The 21202-nt window shown below is 42.8% G+C and overlaps 2 protein-coding genes across 3 annotated transcripts in view; one reads left to right on the forward strand and one right to left on the reverse strand.

Moving 5' to 3' along the window:
* The window catches only part of RPP25L (ribonuclease P/MRP subunit p25 like), an 85015-nt gene that overhangs the window by 59367 nt on the left and 4446 nt on the right, over positions 1-21202 (forward strand). The gene's annotated exons all lie outside the window — the stretch shown is intronic.
* DNAI1 (dynein axonemal intermediate chain 1) overlaps positions 1-21202 on the reverse strand; it is a 134921-nt gene that overhangs the window by 53213 nt on the left and 60506 nt on the right. For both annotated transcript variants that reach the window (XM_052670112.1, XM_052670111.1), the window contains one exon: positions 16314-16561. In XM_052670112.1, coding sequence (XP_052526072.1) covers positions 16314-16561 — 248 coding nt within the window. The remainder of the gene's footprint in view (positions 1-16313; positions 16562-21202) is intronic.

Genomic DNA, 21202 nt, shown 5'->3' on the forward strand with positions numbered 1-21202 from the left:
TATTTGTATGTCTAACTTGACTCTCCTCTAACTCACATACTTTCTACTTTCCCAAATATATGGAAAAATCAGTCATACTTCTCAACCTCCTTCTATGGCAAAGTTGCTTAGCTTGAGGTAGGTTTCTGTGAAGAAAAAAAAAATCCCATTTAAACTTGGAAGCAGTTAGCCTTGAATATCTCCTTCCACGACAGGGGTACAAAGCAAGAAAAGGGGTTCTCTTGGATCTGACACCTGCAGGCTGAACCCATCAAAACCTTGATTTGCAAATGGAAGGGAAGTGCAAGAGACACATGGTGTGCTGCAGTCAGTGTGGGTCTGAGATCATGCTTGCAGTCACCACCCAGGTGTTTAAACAATGCACATGCTAGGAGCTGAGCTGGTCTAGACTTCTCTAGAGGAACAGTCCAAGACTGACTACTACCAGAGCACAGGTCCAGGTGCTCTCTAGGGCGCTTTGCTTGAGCTCTGCAGCTGAGTTCCTTGCTCTGTTCTGGCTAAGCACAGAGCAGATGTTTTGCGCCCAAACTACAGCCAAGCAACATTAGATCAATGGAAAACGTGCAGACAAAACAGCTGGAGTCCACATCTAATCACATTGCAGACAGCTCTAGACTCCTCATGTCTGTGCTAAAACAGTGTGTTGAAGAAACCTCATCTGGAGGCAGCCAACAGTGCAGGCACTTCCATGATCTTATGGGATTATTACAAAATCCAATCCCTTTCAACATTTCCCAGCTGGAGAGCTTTACTCAGGGTTTGCTCACTCCAAATACCATCTCTCTGACAGTTATCTATTCAAGTTTTCTTTTATCATTAAGTGTCACAACTATTTCTCTTCATCTGTTATGTAGTGGATTCAACAGCCCTCAAAAGCAAGTAGGCTGATTCTCTTGGGTACTCTTGCTCCTACACGTGAAACAGTTAACAGCATCTGAGTTAGATCCATAATGTAGGCAGTTTGAACTGCCTTCAGACTTTCAGTGGCATCAAGATCTGCCCTTAACGACTGTCAGCAGCTCTCCGTGGCATTAGCCTGAATTTCAGAAAACAGAAATTGGCACGTGATAATTTTACTTTGCTGTCAGCACCTCTGACACCTTAATGTTGTTTATGATTTTTTTTCTCCTGATCTCTGAATCCCACAGACACTTATTAGGGTAATTAGCCTTCATGATACTGCAATCAAATTGGGCATCTGGTCAGAACTGGCCTTTTCCCTACCCTCAGAGGCTCACAAATGCAGCACGGCCTCCTATCATTAGCAGTATCCATGCTGTGAGAAGTGGGACATTTGACAAAAAAAAGCAGACTACTGAAAGATATTACTTTTTTTTTAAGCATGGGAGAATGATTCCAGGATTCTGGCTGGTTTGAGATGACTTATAGCAAATGTTCAACTATGATATAGTAAAAGCAAAATGAAAAAGAAAAGTGTATGTAAACAGTGGAAAGGAAACAAGTAAAGACTACTGTATATGACTGATCCTGATAGGATCTATAAAATTAAAAATATACTGTTATCATTATAGTAATCTTTAGCCTGACTGCTCTTTCAATGCAAAATTAATTTGTGAAACATTGCTGTGGGGGACCTGTGACAAGAGCCTAACATTTCTTAAGTTTGATTCCTCAAAGACTGGTTAATTCATAAAGAAATGTAGGCTATTCAAAACTACTTTTGTTTGCTCACAGAAAAATAAAGGTAAAACTCTGCACGTTCACTGCTACGTACAGCAGGTTAGCAGGGCAATAATCCATCAACTCTTAGCAAGAGAATAAGATCTTTGTCTACAGCAGTGCTCCTGTCCAGCAGGAGATTAAACCATCTATCCAATCTGGTCTCAAAATTCCCATGTTTGTAATGTCATTCCTAAAAAAGAAATAATGCTTGATCATTTTTCCTGGCACAGAGGCTGTTAGTCATTCACACTGACAAATAAAATTGGTCAAAGCCATCCTGGCCATGAAGCTGACCTGAGCGCTTTGCAGACAGCCATAGGCAGGATCTGCCTTCCACCTGCTACTGAAAGCACCAGCCCCTCCGGCTCATTGCCAGCTTGCCAAGACTCAGCTGTGGGGTGCCACATGCAGCACATACACATTAAACAAGAAATTCCTTTCCTTCCTATTAATTATCCTCCACGGAGCTCTTAGCCAACACTGGTATGTTGCGCCCTGCTGACTCCTGCCTGTGGTGAAACAAAAGCGTTTGGGTCATTCAAACCTAAAAAATTGAATAAGGTCTGTCAGAGGTAGGAAGTGTGAATGACACAAGCCTTGCAAAACCCTCAGGAGCTGAGTAATACACACACAGACAAGTGAGTGAGCCTGCAGGCTGCTGAAGAAAATCCCTGCCGATGTGACCCAGAGACAAAATCCTTCCAGCACCAACCTGGCAACCAGTACAGTCCTAAGCAACGCTGTCGTGGCAATGGAGGTTTGAGGGAACAAAAGAGGACATTTCTTCTGAGGTGGGGTTGGATACACGCAACCAGTGGTGGTGGTGGTTCACACTGACTGTTCTCCCCAGCCTTCAAAAACAGGCACTCAACAGCTGCCATATAGACGAGCATCAGGACTTAATTGGCCTTACAGAGGAAATCTCCTTTACCATAAATTCCTTCCACGTCACACTCTCTAAGTATTCTAGTTCTCCTCTTTCAGCCCTTCTATGCAGCTGGAAATATACAGTACATGGCCTCCCTTAGGCACAAACAAACAGGAGTTACAACCTCCTCTACCTTATAGTCCTGCAAATATATCAGAATAATGTGCCTTTGTGCAACAGGATGGCATTGCTGACCACTAATGATCTGCTATTACCCCTTCTGGCACCTGGCTGCCTAACTGCTCATTCCCTCGTTTGTGCAATTAATTTTCCCTTTCTAAACGCAGTATTTACTCATGTCTTTATTGAATTTTATCACATTGATTTTGGACCATTCTTCCAATTTATCAAGGTGGTTTTGAACAAAATCATGTCCCGCAAAGTGCCTGGGCCTCCCAAGGGAGCTTCCTTATTCTGTAATCTGAGTTGTTAATGAAAGTATTGATCAAAAGAAGACCAGGGCTGACAGCTGGAGGGTCTCACTTGAAGCATCTTCAGGGTGTGACAGCAAGCCCTGGATAACTGCTCTTGGAACACACGGTCTGAGTCACCTAAACAAACTCTTTACAGTGATTTTATCCAATTCATATTTCTACACAATGGTAATAAGAATGTCACTGTGTCAGCTTGGATCAAATGCGTTAGTCAAGCCAAGATGGATTGAGGTGATAATGTTGACTGCCTTCTTCATCATGCCCATTTTTCTGACACAAAAGGAAAAAAAAGAAACTATAGTAGTTTAACAATTTATTCTGGACAAATCCATGTTGGCTTCTCTGAATTACCTTATTATCTAGACATTTACAAACCATTCTGCCATTTGTCTAAGTGTTTCTCCAGGGATTGAAATTGGTCTGCCTGGTCAATAATTTCTTCGGTTCAAACCTAACATTTCAACCTAGATTTTTTTTAATTCTTCCAGTCCACTGTGAGATATACTCTCCTCCTCTTCATGGCCATGCTTGTCCTACAAGCCAAGCATTGGAGTGCAGGTAATGCATTGCTGTGCTGCAATCTGTACTCTGTTGTAAATTGTTCAGATACTGGTTTCTGGTCCATACCTTGTCTATTTCCCTTCTGCATTCAAGAACAGACCCTTCAAGAAAAGCACATGCAGAAACCTCTTTTGCCAGACACTGGTTCTATGGTGCCACTGAAAACCTGCTGATGACAGCAGATTTTACATTTATTGTTATTTTGGCCTGTTCACACCACAAGTACATAAATGCACCCCCATCCACAGAAAAAAGTTTCCCTCTGCCCATGCCTCAGGAATCCTGCCTCCAAGTAGAAGCTTGCATTCAATTAGATTGGAAGCTGCATATGGGCTTGCACAAATAAACTTCTAGTCTCTGCTTAAAATCCAGGATGGATATAGCACGAAGACTTCCTAAAATGCTCACTAATGGTCTGAAATAGCTCTGGCTAATTCTTCAAATACTGCAGGGTATGCTTATGCTGATCCTGCTGATGAGCACACACCTGTCTCATCTAAACATTATTTCATTTGCACTTCCCTATTCTGAACTGTGCTTTCACTCCTTTTTTACATTAATCATGTTAAGCAGTCAGTCTTAAACATTTAAGTTGAGATTAAACAATACAACATCAAATAGTGTGTTCTTCTCCATACTACTCAGTACTAGCTGAAAGCTGGTATATTCTTTGTTCTTTCAACTTCCAATACCCTTGCCAAATATCATCCTTTCCTTTTTACGACCCTGGATAATCACAGCTCATTTTGTATCTTCATCTCCTTTAACTTTCTTTGTCTTCATGCCACATTTGGTCTGCATAGAGGAGACTTCTTCCATTTTGCTGCTATCCTATTTTCCAGCTTCCACAGCAGCCTGCTGCAGGCTGATCTGCAATCAATTGCTCTGTAGGTCACACCTTCTGGAGCCAGCCTGATCTCTCTTGTTGAATACTCCTTGAATTCCTCCACAGCAACCTTTAATTAGCGCCAGGAAGCAGTTCTCATTTCCTCCCACCATCACCTCCAAATGTGTTTCTCGTTGGTTCCTGCTAGTGACTCTCATCCAGAAACATCAGCTCATTACCAGCAGCGAAGAAATCTTTCACATTCTGCTCCTGTTAATGACACATTGCCTTTATTTTTTATTTCCTTCCCTGTATCACTTGCTTCTGCTGTCCAACTGAGGGATCTGCTGTGGTGCAAGCCTCCTCTGGCCATCAGTTGATCCTAAGGAGCATTGCCAGCTGTTCTTCATTGACTGCTTACCACACTTCCCAGCCATACAGGGACCTTGCTGCCTCACTGAGAATCAGTTGCCAGCTATTAAAAGTGAAGCTAAGGCCAGGCACCTGGAGGAAAGTATGCAAGAAACAAGGCTGCTCTCCTGAAACTAGTCACAAGAGACCCTCCAAAATGTCTGACCTAGAACACACAGGTTACTTCACTCACATGCAGAGTAACGCTAGTTACTCTGTGCTAGTCCTATGCGTCCAGACAGACAGAGAAAGCTTTAGAAGTGAGGAGCAGGTCAATGTCTGGAGTCCTGCTAATTTAGGCAGCAGCAGCAGCAGCAGCAGTTGTCCTGTGTGGAGATGGAAAGGAAGACAAAAGGATTCTTTACCACAGTTAGCTGGGATAAAGGTAAAGAGTGGGCTAAATTCAGATGACTCATTTCAACTTGCAACAAAAATGACAAATTTAACAAGCTGTGATAATGTCACGCAGACTGCTTACTCCATGATTAGGTCAAAAGAGCCCAGTCAATGTTTTTGACTGAGCCGTCAAGCAAAAGCTGCTTCTGGGTCCAGACTGTACTTTGACCATATGATACCACTGCGTCAGGAGAAGATACGGCTGTGCTGTGGCTTCCTGTGGGTCTAAGCTTCCTGCTCAATGTAAATACACCAGGCAGGAAGGAAGCAGCCATGGAAAGCTCCAGTCAGTCTCTCAGTGAGGAAGATCAGAACAATGAGGTGGTCAGCTTGCCCACCCAGGATGGCTGCGTGCAGCATAATAGGCTCCTGCCCCATGGTGCACACTCTGCCAAAGGGATCACCAGGCTGTATCGAGGCTTTTTACCAATCTTGACTATTCTACTGAGAAGCAGACAGCATTTCTGCTGCGGTACGTTTAGCAAGAATGTGACAAAACAACAGTTTTTGTCAACATTGCCACAAAAGACATTAGCTCTTGATTTTGTTCTCAGAAGCCTTGCAGTAAAAACATCGTCCCCATCTCTGAGCTCTAGACGTGGTGCCGGTGAAAGCAGAGCAGATGGGTGAATCCAGGTACAGTTAAAGAGGAGCAGCTGCTCCCAAGAGAAAGAATCATGGTTGCTGAACGGGGAAAGTTGGGCTGCCACTCTCAGGCTCAAAAGTTTTTGCATACCCATAAATCTCAAGAAGAAAGCAACTGTCAAGAGTGCAGCACCGCTAATAATACCTTTCTGCTACTGTCTGAGATGTCTGTGTGGGGAAGTAGCTGGAGACTCTTCCACGATGGATGTGACTTTCTAAGACAGGAGATCAGTGTCTGCCAGGAGCCTAAATCAGATATCCCAGGAATATTCATCTGAGCCTCTAACTGTAAGGCCATGTTTGTTGTTTGCAAAGAGTAAGGCAGATGCCACCAAGAACCACAAATAAAGCCCCCCTTGTTTCACAGCCATACAAAAATATATTATGACTAATGCTTAACAAAATTAAGCAGCACAGGCCAGAATGCTAAGACAGATATACTCAACTGAGCAAGACCAGATGATATTCACCCAAAGTGCTTAAGGAGCAGGTGAAACATAAGACTCTACAAGTCTTATGTCGTTATCTATGGAAACTAAGAGAAGTCATGGAGGATAGGAACAGGGCCAAAATATCCTCAGAAACCCCAAAACAAAAGCTAGCTTGAAAGACTACATTCTAAGACCGTGGACCTTCAGCCTACTTCAGAACCTTGAGAGCCAAAACAAAGTACTAAGTCATCAGTATGCATCTGTGGTACAAGAAGATAGGGAACAGTGAGTATGGGCTTGTCAAGGAAAGATCTTTTCAAACAAAATTGATTCTGTTCTCTGACAGGGTAATGGGTCTACAGGATTAGAGGAAAGAAGCAGATGTGATTTACCTTTAATTTAGTAAGGCTTTTGGCATACTCCTTGCTATGTTTTAGAAGCAAGCTAAGAAAATTAAGTCTAGATGTAATTACTGTGAAGTGGATGAGTGATTGAAAAAAATGAATCTGCAGGAGTAATGATCAGTGACTTCCTGACCACTTGAGAGAACAACAGTAGATTGCTCCCACAAGGGACTGTCCCAGGTCTGGTTCTATTCAATATTTTCATTAGTAAGTTGCATAATGGATGGCAAAATACACAGAATATTTGCAGATGACACAGTTTGGAGACAAAGGTTTCTGTTATTATTAGAACTCAAAGATATCTTGACAAATTGGAAACAGTCTGAAAATAATAAGACTAAATTTGATAAAGACAAGTACGGAACACAGGAGGAAGAAAGCACACAAACAAGTGGAAATTAGGGAATTTCTAGCTCAGTGGCAGTAGTGCAGAAAAGGATGGTGCAGGAATCAGCAAAGTGATACTGCCAGGGCAGGGGGATTACAGAAATCTTTTTCAAATGGATTAAGAGGTATATTACATCTGAGACTTTCCAGATAATATGACTTCAGTCCATCAGCACTGGTGAAGACAGCCAGACAAACTCATTTTGAAGAAAGCACTTCAGGAATGATATTGTAGTGTCTGTGACGCCATCACCATTAGAAGAGGGCACTCTCAAGGGCTCTGCCAGTTCTCATTGCTGTGATTCAGGAACAGTCTCCTTTTTCCAGAAATGAAGGCTCACTCGGATTCTAAATTCAGACTCACTTCTCAGGAGTGTACTGCACGTCAAGTCCAACCATATTGTGACTTCATCCACAAAGCTTCATCCACTGCAATAGATGAGACTGCTTTGTACAGCAGACAACTCTTTTGAGTCTAAGTAAAAACTGACGGAAAGATATAAATAAAAATTACTTTGATTTACATACATATAAATAAACACTTAAAAATAAATCCAGTGAAGAATGTTCCTATCTCAGAATCTGGATTTTCTTTTAAATGCAAATGTTTTGGCTATGACAGCAATCTAGAGATATGGAAGCTGCTAAGCAGAAGAGAGTCCTTGGTGCTCTTCTCTCCATTGTAGAAAAACATCTCGATGCTTTGCTGTAAAATTATGCAACAGGACAGAATGAATCAGATCAGAGTGCTTTAGAAGCAAACTTGTCCCTGTGATATAAGCTGTTAAAAGAGATAAGGTTTGTAATTACTACCACTTCCTAAAGGCGAGTAATATTAAAATTTGGATGTACTGATTGTATTAGAGAGAAAATGGTTTAGACAGCTGATGAATGTAAAAATGTTCAAAGATCCCAGTACCCTTCAGTCTAATTTGGGCTTCCTTCATTTCTCTTGCATTTGTAGTGAGCAATTCTGGCCTGTAGTACTCGTTGCTTGAAGCAGAATAGGGATTTAATTGTCCTAACTACCTACTGTCATTTTGTGTAACACAGCTTTCCTGATAATAAATATACCAATCACAATGGTCAGAGCGACTCACAGACTTGAAAACAGTAGGCAGGTACTGAAATGAAAGTGGCCTCTTCTCCCACAAAAAAAGTTGGACATCACCTGTGCCATTTTGGCAGGACTGCATTTCACCAAGGAACAACCAGGAGGAAGAATTCCTCAGCATCTCAAAGCACCCTTGAAAGGAAGGCACAGCACAGGTGTGTTTGGGTGCTCCCAAAGACCATCCATCACCTGCACCATGGGTGTGAGGCTGAGGCTTTTTCACAGATGCCAGCAAACAATAGTTTTATCTCATGAAACAGATCTTGCTAGAGACAGTAGTAAGAACCAAGCTTTACTGAAAGCCTTCTTGGTGGTGGTGGTTGTTTTTTCCTTTGTAGTACTTGAAAGCTTCTTGATAGCTGAGAGAAAACTTTCAGATGTGTTTATCAACACTGAGGACTCCTTGTAAAACAAAGTCCCACATCTTATTTAACCCCATAAACACTCCTGTTTGGAAAATCAGTTCTCCCCCGCAGCTGGACCAATTGCCTTCCAGCTTTATGCTATGATATCCTAGAAATCACAGCCCCATGCACCATGTTTTGGACACCTGTGAACCCAGGCATGCAAGATCAGCTTACAGTACCAAAGAATCAGACCCACTGTACCACAGTGCCATCAGACACCACACATGAATTTGGGAGTCAGAAAGAGGACAGAGAAAGTTCTAGTGAAGAGTATACTCAGTGATAGAGGGACTCAGCACCGAGCTGAGCAGAGAGCATGGCACAGAAGTGATGCTGATGCAGGGCAAAGGCCCTGGGGCTTGTGCATTGCTCATACTTCACGGTCTCAGATTTATCTGGGGGGGGGGGAAGCAGAGTTCAGTTATAAATAGCACTGGATAAGGGCTGGTCCTACTTTCACTTTGTCTTTCTCCTGCTGGGAGGTGGTTGCTCTGCTTTGTACCAGGGATCTGCTTGCTTATTCCCCTCGCACTCCTCACTGCATTTATTTGGCTGGTACACCAGCAGCCGAGGAGCAAGGACCCAGCCTTCAGACTCCCTCCTGTTTGTCCTGCCAGTGGTGGTGCTCCCATGTCAGACAGCACACAGCTGAATGATAGGTGCCACAAGCCAGAAAACTGGGGGCTTTTAACCAACTGGAATTCACAGCTCCTAGTTTCAATTCTGACTGTGCTCACTGGGCAAGATACTCAATTTACAGACAAAATAAGAAGTTCCCCACTCCTTGCACAGGGAGAGCACACGGCAGGCAGGCTCGCATCCAAATCCCCAAGCTGTCTGACGCTGCTAAATCAGAGACAGCATCTGCAACGTGCCTGACAGAAGGTGCCCATCATTGCAGGACTGGGGTTCTGCCCCTGAGCACACCAAGTCGAGGTGCTCACCATACCTGCTCAGTCTGCTCTATCCTTACCCCTCCGTTACCTCTACGTCATCTTTCTTGCAGAAGTACTCTTGTTTTGCAGGCTGTGTCAGTGTTTTAAAAATCCATGTGTGTTTCCTATACCTAGTTTGAAAATCCTGCTATCAGTAGTCATATTTTATAGGCCATGTTTTTTCCACAGAAATCCAACATGGCTTCTCGATTTCTCTTAAATATTTAGTTAATGTTTGTGATGGCTGTAAAGCAGGAGAGGAAGATTCAAAGATCCAAGTAACCAAACAAATGCACAACAACTTCTCTGGCCAGAGGCTAACATTTTCCAACATCCCAAAAGCTGACTTCACATTTAATGAGTGAAGATTTATCTGTGAACTAGGGCCAGTACGACTGATGTGCAAAGCAAATTACATGTACTTTGCTTGCTGTTACTGAAAAGAAATAAACAACTTGGCAATCTACAGTGAAGAGATCTTGTTCTTGAGTAAAAGGATGGGGAGAGAGAAGAACAACACAGCACTACAGAAGAATCTTTTTAGCAAACAGCGGTCAGAGCAAAGGAAAGAAAATAAGTTCAGCATCTCTATGAAGTACAGAGGGAAAAGCAGCATCAAAGGGGAAAAAATTTCTTCTCAGACAAATGTTACATAATCTGCAATGCTTTTCAAGAGAATTTCTAGCCTGCAAGAATCCCAACTCAAGACACAGTTTCAAAATAGTCAGTTAAAGAAACTAAATCTCTATCAGACATAGTCTGAAAGAACCTCAAAACATACAACACTGAAGTTAAAAAATGAAGGACTTGGTCTATTGTTGACAAAGATACTTAGAAGGAAGTATTTGGACATTACTTTTTCTAATCTGAGAGTGCCTCACAAAGTGTCAAAAGGGATTTCAAGAAGGTATAAACATGATGTAAAAGACTTTATCTAGCAGTTTCCACCACCTTTATCATCACTCTAAAATAGTCTAAGACTTAGGATAGATTCCCATGGCCCAACAGAACATTCCCTGAAGAGCACGGAAATTGTCTTGTGTGGGGACAAGATTCCTTACAGCAAAACCATAACTGCAGTGAGTTCTCCCAGCTCTAGCAATGACCCGAAAACTGTTGTTCTTTACCTTTTTCTACAGCAAGCAAATGGCAATCCCAGCCTGCCCCTGGTATTTGAGTTAACTGTTGGGAGCAGAAATGCAGCTAAGGGCTGCCCCAGCAAGGGAGCCTCTGACAGACACAGGGCCCTCAAAACTCCCTGGTTGGCCCACGGATGCTCTTGTCACACCTCTGCACTTCAGTGCATGGGCCCAGTAACTGAAGTCAAGCCGCCACTCTCATGTGAGGCTACAGGGTCCTCCTTTGCTCTTGGGACATAAGAGGTTAACATGACTTGTCCTGCTTGTGTTGGCCCAGGAATGCAAGGCAAGGCTGGCAGCAGAAGTAGGAGAAAGCTGCAGGTGCAGACACTGAATTGACCCAGTACAAGATGCAGTTTGCTTGCAGTATCTTAGAAGTTTTGTGTTAAATGACTTTTGCTATCGGGTTTCTTCTCCATCATTCCCTACATTCTCCCACGTGCCAGCCATCCTGCTTCTTCTCATCCTTATCTCCTGCCCAGCCTTCTTGGTTTAATGTCTCCGTTGCTCTCCCTTCTCCAGATTTCTGTTTCTCCACTGAAACTGTCCCCTATTCAGCATCCTCATGGAGCTGAATAAGGTTTTACCATGGTTCTGTCCACAACCAACACCTAGACAGTGCTTCTCAGCAGTCAAAGAGACAGCAGAAGAATAGAGCCTGTTCTGAGACAGCTGATCTTTATTCTGATCTCGATAATAACCTTCCGCCTCTTCTTTTGCTTTTATTTTCTTTGCAACAAACTCTTTGTTTGCCTGAAGCCAAAGGAACAAAATATTATGTGAGCAGTAACATCTCAGAAGCAAAGCAAGCCACAGAAGTTGTTTGACCGTAGATGACAGATTTAGGAGACTGGCCATCATCAGAAATGAAGCAATGTGCTGGTGTGACAGTAGATTATGAACAAAATGTTTTTTCTTCTAAGTGCAACAAATACAATCTGCTTCCTTGAGAGGCCTTTCCTGTGTGTGTGTGCAACTGTGCCCAGCAACATGGAGAAAAGCAAGCCATACTGGCTTCAAAGGAGCTCTGCAACTGATCTCATTTACTTCCTTCGGCAAGCCAAAACCTTGCCAGGTGAGTCTGGGATGGCTTTATGGACTGCTACGATTCACTGTCATCATTTAAGGGTTTATTACCACAGAAAGCAGAGAAGGAGAAGAGATCAATCAATTCCAAAATTACAGAGCAAACTCTGAGAGAGAGCTTCTCACAATCGCTGAATATTGTGAGGGACCTGTCAGGATCACTACGTCCCACTGCTGGCTCCATGCAGGACCACCCAAATTCAAACGCTGTATCTGAGAGCACTGACAAAACACTCCTGGCGCTCCAGCCGTGCCCACCGCCCTCTGGTGCACAGCCTTTCCCCACCCCCCGCCCTCCCCTGGCGCAGCTCCATGCCGTTCCCTCGGCCCTGTCGCTGTCACACAGCAGAGCTCAGCGCTGCCCTCCGCTCCCTGTCAGGAGCTGCAGCCGCCATCAGGCTCCCCTCCGCTCCTCCGCCCTGTGCCCAGCACACCCAGGGCCCTCAGCTGCCCTGCACACCCCTTGCCCTCCAGACCCTTCCCCCCTTTCTGAGCGCTGCTCTCCAGCCTCTCATCCCCCAGACCGGACCTGCAGCCAGGGCCGCCCCTTCCTGGGTGCAGAACCCAGCAGTTGCTCTTGTTGAACTTTTCACAGTTGGTCTCAGGGCTGTTTTATATGCTTTGCATTTGAGATAGAATTCCGTAAGTTCTACTGGTAAACCAATATGCCAGCTGGCATTCACTCAAGTTTCCTTCAGGATTTCGCAGCCTACTATTGCGATGTCTTGTCCATTCTGTCCTACCACGAGCAAAACATTTAACCTGAACAGCATTTGGCAAACAGTTAGCAGGCAGCAGCCAGCCATTCTCCTCCTATGTACAAGCAGAATGCAGAAAATAATTCTCTCAGGATGCCATCTGAAGCTCCATGGTGCCAGCGGCACAGCAGGCCGGATCAGATACAGTACGTGCACAATGGACCAAGTTGTTTTTCTGATCAGTGATCTCTCCATAGCAATACCAAACCAAGCTGTGCGTGGGTCAGACTGCCACAGCTGAGACTTGCTCTGAGCACAGCCAAAATAAATATTCCCTTCACCGACCTTAGGGTCAACACTCTGCACCGAGAGTTCAGTCAGTAACACTGACTGGAAAAAAAAAGGTGAAAAAAAATGTCAATCCCCTGCAGCAGTGCTGGCGCTACACTAATCCCAGAAGCAGAAATAAAGTCCTATAGGAAAATGGACCAGAAGCACATGGTGGGAACAGATCTATTGAATAAGGTGTGCTGTAAGAGGGAAACTGAACAGCAGAAGAACTTTGACACAGCAAATGCTTTATCACCTGGTCCCTGTTTCTGAACTGCTCCAGCTTTCAAATGCCTCAAACCTAAAATATTACAAATATTCAAGGGATGAGGAGTAAGAAAAAAATCACTCTTTTAAGCTGTAAAGAAAAAAAAGCAAAATGTCTTTTTTTTTTAAAGTTGAGAAGTGAAAACAAAGCTCAAAGGCTAACAGGAGAGGGATCTCTGTGCTGAGAGCCTCTTCCCAGCAGGTTGATTCTTCTACCTGGAGGAGATTTATCTCGTGGGTTCCGCATGCCAAAGTCTAGTCAAGTTGCACCACTTTGGCCACCCTAGTTAACATCCTAGTTAAAGGCAAGCTCTGTGACTGAGCCACTGGCTGAAGGACAGAGATACCCTGTCCAGGGGCAGCTTTCTAGGAGTACTGTGATAGAGATGATGGGTGTGAGGCATGTGCTGCTTGTTTGGAGCATTACTGCAATTACAATGGGGTTTAGTCTAATCCCACAAAAACTTTTGCCCAGTAGAACATGGCACATTTGGCACAGCTTCCCAGGATATGACAGCTTTTAGGCACAGGTCTGGCCTCACTGGTCTGCAAGATTGTTTCCAATTTTATGTTCTCATAAAAGCTAAAGCTTTGGTGACTGTTATCCGCACTGACTGTGTGCATGTATATTTGCTTGTCTGTGTATGTTTATTCCTTTATTTTCTTTCTTCAGTGTTCTGACTTTGGAACTTAACTGGTGGCAAAGAGTGAGAAATATCTTCTTTAAAAAAAGCCAGAATTCTTCTTTTATATTGCAGTACAACTTTTATAAAGAAGACCAAATCCAGAAGAAGCCACTATTATGATCTTTAAAAATATGGAAGCCTGCATCAGACAGATGAACTTGCTTATAGGAAACAAAATTAGAAATTTCATATTAATTACTTTTTATCTTAATAATGGGTTATGTTACATTGGCTTTTTTTAATCCAAACTTACTGATACACTACTACATTACTGAAGATGAAATGGCTAAAGAAAAGAGCTGCCAGGCTGTTTTACTCTCTTCCTATTTTGCTTTCATTGCAAAAACAATGCACTGTTTCAAAAGGAAGGAGCCAGGCAGTCCAGAGAACAAAGGTTCTTAATTGTTCAGGAGAATTTTGTTACTTTTCTAATTAGTCTTCATAGTCATGGGCTTGCAGTCTCTACATCAGTGAGGACTGCAGAGGATGGTCTAGACATAGAACAGGTTTTAGACTGGTTGAGGTATTGGTGTGGGTAGAATAGAGCATCTTCTTTGAGCCAAATTTGAGAAACGAGACATCACTTTCTAGAGCCATTAAATGTTAGATGCAGAATAACAATCCATGTCTCAGCATAACAGATCATCCTCCAGGACCAATTTTCCCAATAAAAGCAGAGGAACTCTATATAAACCTTTTGCCTAATACTGACAAATAGCTACAGCTCAGATCATTCTAACCAGATGTACAAGCTCTTTTCCTGATTGCTGTGCTATCACCTTATTACTAACTTTGGGCACACATTTTACAGCAAGGTAAGCCAGATGCTTTAAAGTTGACTAAAAATACAAGTACTTTAAAAATACAGGTAGAGAAAAAATAAGGATAATAATTCTCAGCACTCAACCTCCAGAAATAAAACAAACAAATGGGAACTACAGGCTACTCATATCTGCCTCTATCCTATCCATTATGTGGTTTCTTTCCTTTGCAAGCTATCTCCCTGCAATGCCAAATAGTTTTCTTCACCTCTGAGCTGTCAGGGAGTACACATAAACCTAAAACTTCTAAAAGCCCCTTACAGATTGCATTTACTGCTGCACGTAGCTGCTGCTATTCTGCATGGATGAGTCCAACTTAAGCATACTCTGCCTTTCCCTGTATTAACAAGGGCACAAATGATCTGTGATTCTGGCATCTCTAAAGAGCAGTAGCAACAGTGACCACTTCTAATATACTGCAGTGAGGTCATGGGAAGCTGCATGGAGGATTTACTATTTTTATTTTATTTTATTTTATTTTATTGGAAGCCTGAATAGCAACCGGAGAAGGTTGGAGTTTTCTGCCTTTGGGGGTGTGCATATGCAAAGATAGATTCTGTGTATGTATGACACACTGTACGAACAGAACAGTCCAACCTTGGGGTATCAAATAAACCTGTAAGAAGAGCTGAAAATGTTTGCTAGAAGAAAACCTTTGTCCAGACAGGCAGCAAATACAAAATTTATATGTTCTCCAACATGTCACTTTTGCATCATCCATCTGTATAACAAGCACCGCTATTGCTTTTGGCAGGTCCCACATTTATCTGCAAGCCCCACTGGGCTGCCTTGATTTTTTTAATTTGTATTGAAAGATGAAATGACAAAGACCTATGATTAGGGGACAAATGATGTATTATGTGACAAAGTACAACAAATACTGACCGTGTGCATAGAGGTATGAGGCAGCAAAGCCAAAACCAGGTGTCAGCAGCACCTGTAGTCCAGACCAAAATATGCACAACTGCACCTCAGCAGGCCCATACACACTGGGCTGAAGTCTGTGCTGCCACACTTCTGCTATGAACAAGATCAGAATAGTGTATTTCAGCGCTCCAGTCTTACCTCAGATGACACTGTAAACATAACTACAAAGCTAGATGAATGTAGCAATATATTCACTCCAGTCCTTTACAATATCATCTCTCTGGAGCCTCTTTGTGACATATGCTATGGAGGCACTTTAAAATGCATTACTTTAAGAGCATTACCTGCACATTGTAATGCTTAGTTCACTAGAAAACTTCTCCATCAACCACAGGGTGTTGTGTTTTGATTCTCCAAGACAGTCGGTTCCACAGACAGCTGTCCTTGGGTTTGTTGTGCTTGAGACCAGTCTTTTTTAAGGCTGATGTACGTGTTTTAGATGGTTTTCATTACTTATTGCCACTTGATTTTGTATTTGGAACACAGAAGGCATTGTATGCTGGTATGTATATTCAGAGGTGTTCAGTTTCTCCCCAAATGTAAATAATTTGCAATAATGAAAACTCAGGAGAAATAATTCTGTATGCAAAATTTTGCACACATGTTCAGTTTCTGTTGAGGACCAAGGATTCAAGCAATTTCTTTTCCTTTCTGTGCATTTCAAAATTAGATTTAAATACAACTTAAATATCAAACACTAAAGCATGAATTAAACCAACACTTCTGCCCATACAGCATATTTTCCTGCTGTGCCTGAACTCAATTAAAAGTTCCGTTTGGGGAAAGAGCTTACTCACCTGCCACACTGGATCTGCATGCTTTCCTGACTTAGCACTGCTCTTGTAGCTTGGCTGGGAAGTTGCCTTCTTAAGGTTGTAGATGGCCACGTTGCCATCATAGAAGCCCACTGCCATGAGGTGGGGGTGGTCATTATGGATATCCAGGCACATGATGCCACTCTCACTGCTGAAGACATACTCTGGGTAGGAGGGGTTCTTCATTGTGTAGAGCACAAGCATGCCCCGGCTTTGCTTCATGAAGTCATCTGAACAGGAAAGAATTTTGCTGTTAAGTCCATTTCTAAGATTTTCTGCTACTGAGATATATGATCTGATTGCACTCACCAGTGCCCCCAACCAACCTGCATGCAAGGTTATGGGAAAGACTTTGGTGGTGGGATCAAACGATCACGTTAGGGTGCCTGCATGTAAACATCCTTTTTTCCATTGATATGTCAGGGATTTAGGGACAATTGTGTATGCAGAGAAACTAGTATTTTAGCAGCTTTTCTTTCTAGGAAAGAAATTTGAGAGGCCTTGAAGGATAAGCATATTTCAGTGTCCTGGACAATTCTTCTGTTGGCTTGAATTTCATTAACACTGCACACAACTCAGACAGAATCGAGGACAGATACATTTCAAATTCTGTGTTGGCAATATGGGATGTTAAAGCTTGCACTCTTTCTTAGAATCACAGTATCATTTGAGTTGGAAGGGACCTTTAAATGTCACCTTGTCCAACTCCACTGCAATGAACAGGGACCACAGCTCCATCAGGTGCTCAGAGTCCCTCCAGCCTGACCTTGGGTGACTCCAGGGATGGGGCATCCACCACCTCACTGGGCAGCCTGTGCCAGTGCCTCACTGCCATTTAGCAATCTAAATTTCCCCAGTTTCATTAAAAGATTTTATTGAAGTATGTGTAAAGCACCATATCTACTGCAGGTACACAAAACTGTACAATGCACAAGTCAGTGCACCTCTATTTTCAGCTATGTCCAGCATCTCTTTATGTGGCACAGACGCTCTCTCTAGATAAGTCTGTCCATTTTTTCCTTTTCTGCCTACTTTTACATCTCCTCTGTGCTGCCTGAATTTCTTCTGTTCACAACAGGACCATCTTTCTTTTGTTTGCTTTTTCTATTCTGTCCTGACTGTCCTCTACAACTCTCAGGCTTTTTGCTTGCCTAAAAACCAATTTCCAAATTCTTCTAACGGGGAAGAGAAGCTGCTGATGTAGATAAGCTCTGCAGAAGCAAAAGAGGAGCCTTTCTAATCTATCAACCAAGTGCTCTCTCTCAGGGCACCCTAGCCATCACTACAAACTCTTTTTTTTTTACAGTCAAATGCCCTCTGATAGGTAGTATATAGGAAATTAATTCACTGTTTTCTGTGCTGTAGGCACACTACTCATCTTATTTCCAGAAGAGTGTTTCATGCCTTGCCTAACATTTTGACCACCCTGTGGAATAAGGACTCGGTAAATGTGTGCCGTAGTGATAACACTAACTTGAGTGCTTTCCTTGTCAGGAGGCTGAACCCAAATCAACGCACAGGTAGGTACAGGCTCTGCTGACCTTGAATTTATCATGCCCACACAGAACATCCAAAGAGTTAGTAAAGTAATTCACACATCAGTAAAAGTACCAGTTCTGCTGTGTGCTTGGATGGTGGAAATATTCTAACTTTCCAAGTATACTACACTGCTTTTCATGGTTTCCTTCTGTATACTAGAGCCAGGCAGGGAAAAGGGTTTCCTTATTTTGCAGAAAGGCAGAATTCCAAAACTAGCATCACTTTAAATGTATTTGACCACAAATAGTATTAACATATTTTTTGGGAAGAGGGAGAAGCTTATTCCTAGAAATCTAGATGAAAGGAAGCAAACTTGTTTTCCCCTTCAAAGATTTTCCCTGTCCTCTTCGCAGACTTACCTTTGCCAAGTAATGTCACTGAACTGGTATTAGGTTGAGGTCCAGTCCTGACAAGTATGAATCCCTCCCCTCCTCAGAAACAAAGACAGCCAGAAGGCTGTGAAGATGACCTGCCAGGAGTGACTCACATTAAATGGACTAGTAAGTCAAATCTGTTGGACAGCCTTTGAACTCTAGCTGATTTGTGCTCTTATTTCTCCCGGTGTGTGCTCAGCAACCAAGTATATTTCCAAAAACTCCATGATGCACGTCCATTTTCTATCTAGTTGGCACTGGGTTGAGAGGACTTGGATGGCTGTTCCTCTATGGTCTCTGTGCAGAGAGCAGAAAGACACGCCTTCTGTGGGTGATTCATCCCACCAAAGATTTGAATGAATCTTGTCCAGGCCACCTCTGAGGATGCAGGCAGCTTACTGAGACAGTGTTGTAAGAACAAAGTGAAGCAAAGGGTGCAGACTCAAGAGCTGGCTGTGGCTGCTGTACCCCTGCTAGAGTCAAAAGCAGCAACTTCAGATCAGAAGCAGCTGCACTTCGCTGCTCTGCACTGCATGGATACACCACCACACACTGGAAGAGGCTAAAGCATCTGCCTTTTGCAGACCCACAAAGTGCAACTTGACATGTGGCTCTTTTTCTGAGATATAAGGGCTGGAGACACCAGAGATACTAGACAGTTATTCTGACAAGCATGCCAGCAGGAGTTGTATTCCACTTTACAGGAAGATGCAAAGCAGCACAGCAAAGAGAGGAAAGTGAATAGACTCTTGCTGTAATGAGGAAGAAGTGTATGTGATGAGGATCCTCAGTGTTCAACTGAGCAGAGGTTACATATCAGAACCTGACACATAACAAATCTTTTTTGGAAGAGAAGCTTTGCTAATGGCAGATGCAAATGGCATCAGTACTGGTCTCAACCAGAAGAACTGAGCCTGTAAGTATCACATGCAATCAGAAATAGATTTCAAACCAACCGTTACTGCTATCTAAAATATTCACCTGCATTTGCATATATAGTTGGGCAGATTCAACCCAAAGCCTGTTCAGAAAAATACTGATGTAGAGGGAGTACAGTACCTTGGAATATCACTCTGCTATCACCCAATGGCTCATGCATATAAATCTTTTGTTCTGATGTTTACAAAGTGTCCGTGTTAACAGATTTTTTCATTTATAGTTTTCCTTAGCTGAACTTAAAAGCATCTCTGTGTGCTCAGTATCAGATCAAGACATTCTGCTGTTGGACAGAATTATTTTTTTTTTCATCTTTCCCTCTTAGATCACCAAAAAACTCTTGAGCTGTGTATGTTTTTCCTTTGCTTCTTACAAAATCCTTGTTGGCCAAACATGGAAGCACAACACAACAGCTGGAGAACAGTGCCAGTTACAATGCCTGCGTAAATCCTGCATTCACTAAAATTTAGATGTTAAAATCTTCAATGGTCATGAGTCAAAGTAGAGATTTTTTACTACAGAAGAAGGCAATGCTATAGTTTCTTGTGTCTTAAACTTGCAAATTATTTTATCTCTGGAGGGCTTAAAACCCCAAACACTACAGCCTTCTATCTTAAATCCTAAGATACATTTCTTTTTATAAATCAAGACCATCAGCTGACTCACAGATACAGCTTGTACCAAGAAATCACCACGCTAAAAGGAAACACCATTGCTTAAAATCTGCTCATCTATAAAAAGAAGCAATACGGAGAAGAACGGCTGAGAACAGCTGCTTGTTTCTGAGCATCACAGCTGCAGAAGCATATCTACGTTCCTTTCCTAGATATGCCCACACTTTGATGAGCTTGCTGGCTGGGGCTCTCTCGTTTAGGGTTGAATTTCAGAGAAGCCAAGGGCCATGGCTGGCTGTGCTTTTCACCAGCTATGCAATATCTTCCAGGGACTAGAGATCAGTTTCAGTGACAAAAGTTTTGGTACCCAAAGAAGTGGCTCAGCTGCTTACTTGCCTTTCAACTGTTTCAACAGCAGAGGACAAAAAAAGGTTATCTGCAGTCCACCAAATGTCCCCAAGTAAATTATTATTATCACTCCCTTCTGTAAAACCTTGTGCATAGTCTAAGCTTATGCACATGCTACAACCTGCACAGCACAGATGACTGAGCAAGTCACAAATTAATAAATTCTCAATACATTTTTCTTCTATCAGTGAGCAAAACCTGTGCAGTGTGGCACTGAGCACAGGTTCATCTACCCTGCTGTAAAACACGCTGGGTGAGCTTGTGCTGCTTCAGCACTCACTTAAATAGCTCTGCCAGCTCCATACTTCTCTGCACTTGCAGAACAGGCATGCTTGTAAGAAGGGAAACGGCTGGCAAGTCAAGCATCACTGTATGCCAATACTTCAGAAAAATCAGGAAAGAAGAAATCTTTTCGTGGAGCTCAGAGAATCTGAGTATGTGCTGAATGCGTTTTCAAAGGCTGATGAGAATTAACAATAATAACTGGAGGCTTTATAGCACTTCAGAGTCCTTTAAGCATCTGCAGCACTACTTCTCATAGCTAAGGGAAAGAGAAGAGCGGATGGAGGGGCTGCCCAGGACATGACCGCAAGCTACAAGAACTGGGAGTAGAACCAGGACTTCACAAGGCTCTGCTCAAGGTTGCCTCAGCCCAGGATCCCCACGAGATTTAAACTGGAATCACTGATGCTCTTTCTGTTTCTACTCCTTATAACAGCCACCAGTACCCAAGTATATTGCTGTTTTGATACAAACCTTGATCTCTGTGGACATGGCTATGAAACTCACTGCCGGCAGGGAAAATTCAACATACACCAAACAACACAAACATTCCCTTCTCAGAAAAGAAAATGTTTTGAGAACTCTTTAATTTGTGGCTCAGGGTCAGAAAGCCTGGCCTTTTCTGTTTCACCGCTCACAAATGTTACAGGTGTACCCTGTTTCGAACTCTATAACTTGTTTTTGGCTGCACATGCATTCTTCACTTGAAGATCTTGAG

The sequence above is a fragment of the Tympanuchus pallidicinctus genome, unplaced genomic scaffold (assembly GCF_026119805.1).
Source record: "Tympanuchus pallidicinctus isolate F22 unplaced genomic scaffold, pur_lepc_1.0 scaffold9, whole genome shotgun sequence".
In the NCBI taxonomy this organism is placed as follows: Eukaryota; Metazoa; Chordata; class Aves; order Galliformes; family Phasianidae; genus Tympanuchus; species Tympanuchus pallidicinctus.